This window comes from Asterias rubens, chromosome 4 (genome assembly GCF_902459465.1).
Source record: "Asterias rubens chromosome 4, eAstRub1.3, whole genome shotgun sequence".
NCBI lineage: Eukaryota > Metazoa > Echinodermata > Asteroidea > Forcipulatida > Asteriidae > Asterias > Asterias rubens.
Window position 1 is genome coordinate 11,720,021 of NC_047065.1, and position 8,149 is coordinate 11,728,169.

Below are 8,149 nucleotides of genomic sequence, written 5' to 3' on the forward strand. Positions count from 1 at the left end.
GTTTTTACCATGGTTTACAGCAATTAGATGTAAACCATAGAAACTGTTGCCAAATCCTGTTATGGTTTACATACCGGTAAAGTATTTGTTGTGTATAAGTTTATGGTTTACAAACCATGAACATACAAAAAACATTTACAAATCGTGGCAGTGATTTACGCCGGGGGGCGGGGCGGGGGGGGGGAGCTAGCAGCACAAGTAAACAACTTGCCTGCTTCTCTAATTCAATTCATTCACTCTACTGCTGCGCTGACCTCGTGCACACTGTGCCCAAATGGGTTAAAGGTGGAGAAGTGTTGTGTTTGTGACAAGTGCATCATCTTGTCTTTGTCTAGCGCCCTCAGTTGGCAGCTCCTGCAACTGGATGGTTTCTAGCTAGCTGTATATAGTTTCACATGTTATGATTATTCTTACTTACACACGGAGAGTTTATGACAACACGATTTGAGAAGCCCAGTTTATTGTTTCATAGTGAGTTATTTCTGATAGTGATACTGATAGTATTTAGTTAGAGAAAATACTATTACAGTGTTGTTTTAGTTTTCATGCTGGTGGTACCGGTGGTGGTGGTACATGTTTAATGTGCTGGAACACTCAGCTGACAGCAGGAAGTGTAAATCTACACTTTGACCGGTCCTAAGAGCATAGATCATGCAAGTAATGGGAGCATTAATTTAGAGAGTTTGTGGCTGATGGTGGTCGCCTGCAAATTGTTGCAGTATTTGATGACAGTATGGAGTTCTTAACGATAATGTTCTGTTTGGTGGTCTTGAGTTTGCTAGCGTACATAGCGGTAAACCTCGCCGTAACAGACCGGGGCCCACTCCATGGGCTGTACGCTGTGCCCGGCCGGTGGTTCACGCTGAAGTTCTTGGTCATGAGGTGTTTCCTTGCATGGACTAGCGACAGAAAACACAACATCCGTAAGAGGGCTTTCGATTGGCCTACGATGCGGAAGAAAGCCAAAGAAGTGACAGAGATGGAGCTCTTCAGTGGTCATGAAAAGGTGGGTTTTGGATAACTCTCCGTATGGCGCCACCACTTTTTCACTCAGTTTTACAAAAAGGGATAATATCAATCAGTATCAGGTAAATAAGTTCCTTTATTATTTCATATCAAATGAAAAAGTGGTGGCGCCATACGGAAACTTTTCCCTAATTAGGGGTTAGGCTCATGGGCTCACGCACGGGGAGCCTTAGTTTCTAGAAGTAGTGAAGGCTATTCCCCATGGTGGTCGGATGACCATGGGACTATTGTTTCTGTCGTATGGATGGTTAAAAAAAAATCAAGTGCAATACAACTTGTCTTGTACTTTCCTGGGGGTCCTCAACAGACAAGCAGTTGGCTTTATAATATAATATAAGAGGGTCTCCATCCACTTATGCATGTAATTGTTTACTAGTTTACTACTTCTATCTAGAAAATAAAAAACTATGTAATAGTTTACCTTTTCTCATCATCTCATCGAACAACTTTAAGACCTCGCAAACCTCGTTTTTTGTTATATATGTCGCTTCAAGCTTTAAGTTAAGGTCAAATTTTGACCATAGTTTACAAACTGTTTCACGCAATTTGACGAGAAGGATCGAGGCCCATCGAAGTTTGTACATTTAATAGTTGCCATATGGGGGCGGGGGGAGGGGGGGCACAGAATCTCCAGTCACACTGGCAGTCACAATGGCATCATGTTATTTATCTTTTTCTTGTAGAAGGGTTCAGGCTGAGGTTGTTTTGGCATTGGGGTTTAATACTCCTAGAACTATGAGGTTTCACTCTGCTATGTCTCCACAGTCGAACGAAACCTTATAGTTCTAGGAAGGAGTAGCACTGCATTGGTTAATCTTTTATTGTTATAACAGAACCTTTTTGATCACACTGTTGTTATGTTTTAAATCAGCTTATAAGTTACAGCTGCGATCCTTTGTTTTTACTCCCAGGGCCAGAATTGTTTGTACATCAACGGAAGCGACAAAGGTGGTGCAACTCGTCTGACAGTCCGGGTGACAATCCATCCAGATGACCGGAGGGAGGTGTGGTTCCTGTTGAGAGTGCCTGGTATTGGAGACTTGGTTCTACCAAGCCATCCGGACTGCATTGTAGACAACGTCCGCCCTGGGGACGGATTCAACGGAGCCGGACTGACCTGTACTGCCATCGATCCTTTAAAAACATGGAGAATCTCCTACAATGGGCTTTGTAGGTATGTGAGACAGAATCATACAAAAATTTAAAGTTGTGGCTCTGTATTTTTGTCTGTCTGTCTTATAAATATGATCTTTCCGTCAAGGAAATTACTTGGCAAACTCCAAAAAGAGGATATAAACACCAAGCTGGCAACCGCCAATCTCTCTTTTACAAACTTTGGTCTAACAGATGATTTAGTTTCTCAATTCAAGAAATTGTAATTCAGTAACTAGACAACAATACTTATAAGTTCTAGTCATTGTGAAATCAGCAATTAGCTTGGTTGTATTCATATTCAAACCCTCAATATTGTGATTGCAGCAGCCGTTTTCACGAAATGCTAGGTTTAACCCTAACTCGAGTTAGAATGAGTAACCCGTCCTAACTTAGGATGGGTTCAATTCGTCCTATGTATTTGGATACAGAACTGAACCCGTGCTAAGTCATAAGATGAATCCTAAGTTAGCAAGAGTTTGGTGAAATCGACAGCAGGTCCTGCAGCCTGAACTCAAAACCCACCTTAAATTGAAAGACATGTCTGAGTGGAATGGGGGTTGAGAGTTTCTTAGAAAAAGTCTTTCACTATTTGAGATGTTTAGTTACACGATGGGCTTTTGTAGGTATGTGTGTGTACACCTAGTTCCTGCAGGCCTTAGATCTAGATCAGCATTCAATTCAGTATGGTGAGGGGAAGGGCAGGGATCTGGATAGACTGTGCCCATGTCTTTGTCCGCAAGGATAAAGACAGATCGCTGTCGCTAGATCCAGTGATTCCCATTGGATACAATGCACGTGCAGTGACATAGATGCCCAAATAGTCAACTGCTCTCAAGTCTGCAATGGAGTTTGACTGCGTATCTATATGTGAAACGACAGAGGTCAAAGAACAAACTACATGCCGGTTTTGCAATTTTTTGAGCCCGATCTCTGGGGTTATTCATGAGCCTGAAGAATGACGTCAGACATTCAGGCTAGGATCTGGATTGCTTTGCTTGAAAAGTTTGACAACGGGAGACTTTGAGGCGCTAGGTGGCAGCAGACTTGCAAGGTAAATTTCCATTGTTTACGTAGTTCTGAGCATGCAAACAATTACCGAGAACAATGGATTTTACCTGGTAAGTCTGCTGCCAACAAGCGTCCTGAAAGTCCCCTATTGTCAGTGACAGTGTTTTCCTGTTGTGTCACGAAGTATTCAAGTTAAGTACCCCCCCCAAAAAAGGATAAAATCCTCCCCTTTTCATCACCGACGTTTGCATACCCTCAGTTACCTAGGCCCCACACCCTCACTATCCCCTGTGCTTGTTCCTACTGACATGGTTCAGTGAGCACACACCCCCCCCACACACCACCCAAGGCTCCACAACAGGTTTCACCACGCATCATCGAGTTCACTTCCCACCTGTATTTCCCGCCTTCGTGCATCACCGCTGATCCTCCGCCCAGTACTTAAGTAGCATGCAGCATCAGAGTCCAGCATTCTCCAGAAGACGATCAGAGCATACTGATCGAAACGTCCAACGGTTAATCCAACGGTTAATCCAACGGTTCTTTTCAGAACCACCCCAACTCATTTAGAGATTCTATTATTATAAATGTTGTTTTCTTCATAGGGTTGGCATACGTCAAGAATGGCATACCGAGGATGAGAGACCCTCAGTTCATGTTCGCTGCAGCCTGTTGTAAGTAGATTGTTTTGACTCCAACAAAATAAAATTATGCTTAGGCCTAAAACACCATTTTAACTAAGAGAATAAAAGTTCACTGACTCAGTCTTTCACGGCCATTTAGAAGCGGCAGGGTCGTTGCCGTGTGATAAAGGCCTGAGCCAAAGGCAAGGTTTTAAACGGTTGTGAAAGAAGGAGTCACTACTCTTTTATTCCCATTCGTAAATGCCTTTTTGGTTAAAAGGCATAATAAATTAAGAAACTTATCCGTTTCCGACATGCTTGAGCTCTGTATGTTATGACTGAGACGCCTATTTCCGACAGTTTCCGGCTCCGTTCATGCGTATGCGCGTATAGTCTTGGGGCAACACGTTCTTGTTTTCCTTTCACACACACAGCACGGCAAACTTACCAACAGCGCTCGCATCCCCCGTAACATGAAACGTCTTGTACCAAGACTAGCGAGGAGTATCCGCTCACAACCGGTTATAAACACTGTTCATTATCAAAGGTTTAAACACCCCCACGTGACCCGCCCTCTACCATTAGGAATAGCGAAACTATCTAAGGTACTTAGGAATTGATCTTAAAGACTTGTCATTTGTTCTAAAGTTTCATGAGGACTCTATCTATTGGAAACGTGTTGTAAGTGGATCATTTTTCATGGGTTGCATGGTTGGCTTGTGCGTAAAAGTGCTCGCCTCTCACCAAGGTGACCCCGGTTCGATTCCCGGTCGGGCCATATGTGAGTTTAGTTATGCGTTGGTTCTCTGCTGTGTTCCTCCCTCAGGAAAAAATCAAACACGTTAGATCTTTGCTGTGCTCCGTGTATGGGTTGATCTGGCTGGCAGCTGAATGCGCCCTTGCATGCCTGCTTCTCGAACACGTTGTAGCCGCGTCCTTCGCAAATTTTGACAGTGGACACTATTGGTAATTGTCAAAGACCAGTCTTCTCACTTGGTGTATCTCAACATGCATAAAATAACAAACCTGTGAAAATTTGAGCTCAATTGGTTGTCAAATTTGCGAGATAATAATGAAAGAAAAAACACCCTTGTCACACGAAGTTCTATGCTTTCTGAGGCTTGATTTCGTGGCCTCAAATTCTAAACTCGAAATCAAATTCCCAGAAAATTACATCTTTCTCGAAAAACTTCAGAGGCAGCCGTTTCTCACAATGTTTTATACCATCAACCTCTCCCCATTACTCGTAATCAAGAAAGGTTTTATGATGATAATTATTTGGAGTAGTAACCAATAGTTCAAAATGGATACGTACTAAGATGTGTTTTTTTTCAGGTGGAGTACCTTCACAACATTTTATGATTTCGCTTCAGACTTCAATCCCAGTCTTGAAGCGGACGGTCTAGCAAAAGAACAATGGACTCAAGAATGGTTCGCCAAGCTCAAAAGGTAAGTTTGAGAAGTATTCCATCAATCAAGAAGGCAATGGGAGACTTTTGAACCTAGACAGCAAACTTATGCTGAGACCTTCATAATGCATTTTTTGTTTTAATTTAAACAAAACTGGAGAAAAAAAAGGAGGTGGCCTCTCTATAAAGGAACAGACGGGGATGCTTAAAATGTTTTTATTTTTATTTGGCTTATCACCAATTCAGACACGGACTTTGTTAAGTTTTGTCAGATAAAATACCTGGTTTTAAGAATCCTGAGCTTGACTGGACTGGTTGATGTAACTTATCGATGTTGACCTGACTTGTATGGTAATTAAATACTTTGATCTCTTCCAGCATGCAGCAGGACCACTATACCCAGTTTGGTATGATCCATGGAGTTGTTCAAGTTGATGATGGAGACGAGACTAAAGTGGTCATGCGTGGTGTCAAAGAACGTCTCATAGGTAAGTCTATTATTAGAAACCAAAATGCGACGTCTACGTCCTACGTCAAAACATCAGCTTTAATATGAATGCTGTTTAATGTTTTAAAGCCATTATACACTTTCGGTACAGAAAACAAAGTTAAAAGTTCACATATTTACAAATAATTTACAGGGTTTACAGAAGGTAATGGTGAAATGCTTTACTTTTTGAGAAAACATTAAAACAATATCAATTCTCGATATCGAGAATTACGGATTTATTTTAAACACATGTCATGACACTGCGAAATGGGGGAAACAAGGGTGGGTTTACCCATTATTTTTTCCCGACTGCCGACTCCGATGACCGATTGAGCCTAAATTTTCACAGGCGATAAGTAGTGATACACGAAGTGTGGGCCTTGGACAATACTGTTTACCGAAAGGGTCCAATGGCTTTAACAATCTTTACATACAGGAGAAACCTTTACTACATGCCCTATTGGTACCCGCTTCTAAAATATAGGGTTCGAACCCCCTTTGTATTCACTGGGCAATCTTGGTGGTCTAGTTGTAAGAAAACATGGCATTGGTCATGGTTACGAGTCCAACCAGAGTAATTTCCCTGTGGAGTCTTTCTCAAAGGTGAGAACTAGACTCTACGTGGGTAAGCGTAATTTTGTTGTGCTATACTACTTTATGTGTTTGAGCAGCTCTATGAAATTAGGCCCTGTAATGATTAGGACTCATTCACAGTTGTAATATTTTGTGACATTATTTCTTTTTGTTTTTCGCCAAAGGTCCTCAACAGTTTGGTGACTTTCATACTCGTATCTCAAACTACATTGTGTTGGAGGTGAGAAGTTTACTTTACTCATTTAAAGACACTGGACACTATTGGTAATTACTCAAAATAATTATCAGCATAAAACCTTACTTGGTAACGAGTAATGGGGAGAGGTTGATGGTATAAAACATTGTGAGAAACGGCTCCCTCTGAAGTGGAGTAGTTTTCGAGAAAGAAGTAATTTTCCATGAATTTGATTTCAAGACCTCAAGTTTAGAATTTGAGGTCTCGAAATCAAGCATCTGAAAGGACACAACTTCGTGTGACAAAGGTGTTTTTTCTTTCATTATTATCTCGCAACTTCGACGACTGATTGAGCTCAAATTTTCACAGGTTTGTTATTTTATGTATATGTTGAGATATACCAAGTGAGAAGACTGGTCTTTGACAATTACCAATAGTGTCCACTGTCTTTAAACTAATTCACAACAAAACTTTTTAAAATATTTCCTTCCTCCCCCCCCCCAAAAAAAAAACAACCCAAAGCTGTTGACAAATAGGGAGACTGTCAATGTAAGGGCTAGGTACCTCATCATTTGCTCTAGTCTTGTAGACAAGTCGTTAAATTTCTGTCTTTATAAAAGTACATGCATGCGTAGTATTTGCTGGTCAACATTTACTTATGTTCCTATTTTTTTTTCACAGAACGGTAACTGTTTATACATTGAAGCCTCATGTGAACCTGGATACAAGTCAAAGTAAGTAGGTAAAGAGGAAGGCAAAAGACAAATTCAATTTTGTGATGAACTCATTTTCTTCTTGTGACGATTGAAACATAAATGTGACCCACTCTGTGAAAATGAGTCAGATGTCGCCCAATGCAATCTTAAGTTATGCACAGTTTAATGTGGAAAATGTAAAAAAATTAAATAAAAAAAATAAAAAATATATATATACTCTTTTTTTAAATCTTTAGTTGCATGGTTAACATTTTGAACACTTACTTTTAGGCAATAAAGCTATGAATACAACAATTTTGTGATCATACTTATGTCTAATTTGTATCCTTTTGCACACAATGTTAGTTTAAAATATCATTACACTTGTAATTTGTTTTTCACAAAAAATGGTGTAGTGGCTAATTTCAAACGGGAGTAACTCAGCAATGCGATACACCCCAAAGCTTAGACACATACCAAATTACTGCTGCTGATGTGTTCTTTCCAGCCATGCATATAACTCAATTCTTGAAATTGCCTACATCTGACTCATTTTCACAGAGCGGGTCACAAATTACAAGTCTCTTCTCCCCCCTTTCAAGACGGTATTCTCACTGTTTTCTAATTGCAAGAATGTGCTTTGCTTTTCCTAATTCGCATGAAGGAGGAACCAGGCTTTACAAGTTGCTGTGCTCATGTTTATCCAGTTTTAATCAGATTACCCAGAGTTCATACGTGTTTACTTTTACTTTTTCTTCAAGCGAACAAAAAGGCTTTTTGATGAAAGTGATGGGTGAGGTCGTCAATGCATGCTCTGTCAACCTCCCATTACCCGTTCTGATGGAGAATTCAGAAGAAATACCCAATAACTTTACCTTTGACGTCCTTCTTGAGGGTAACACTTTTTTTTTGGTGTTGTTAGTGAGGAAATAGAAGAGTGGGCTGAGGACTTGAACGTTTGTTTAAAACTGGCA

General features: G+C 40.7%; 1 protein-coding gene across 1 annotated transcript in view; it reads left to right on the forward strand.

The window, feature by feature from the left end:
• The first annotated feature begins 495 nt into the window (after positions 1–495).
• Positions 496–8,149, forward strand: part of LOC117288931 (DENN domain-containing protein 11-like) — a 27,831-nt gene continuing 20,177 nt past the window's right edge. Inside the window, exons 1-8 of the mRNA XM_033769805.1 lie at positions 496–1,006; positions 1,938–2,200; positions 3,795–3,863; positions 5,148–5,261; positions 5,600–5,709; positions 6,470–6,525; positions 7,162–7,214; positions 7,937–8,070. Coding sequence (XP_033625696.1) covers positions 734–1,006; positions 1,938–2,200; positions 3,795–3,863; positions 5,148–5,261; positions 5,600–5,709; positions 6,470–6,525; positions 7,162–7,214; positions 7,937–8,070 — 1,072 coding nt within the window. The 5' untranslated portion in view covers positions 496–733. The remainder of the gene's footprint in view (positions 1,007–1,937; positions 2,201–3,794; positions 3,864–5,147; positions 5,262–5,599; positions 5,710–6,469; positions 6,526–7,161; positions 7,215–7,936; positions 8,071–8,149) is intronic.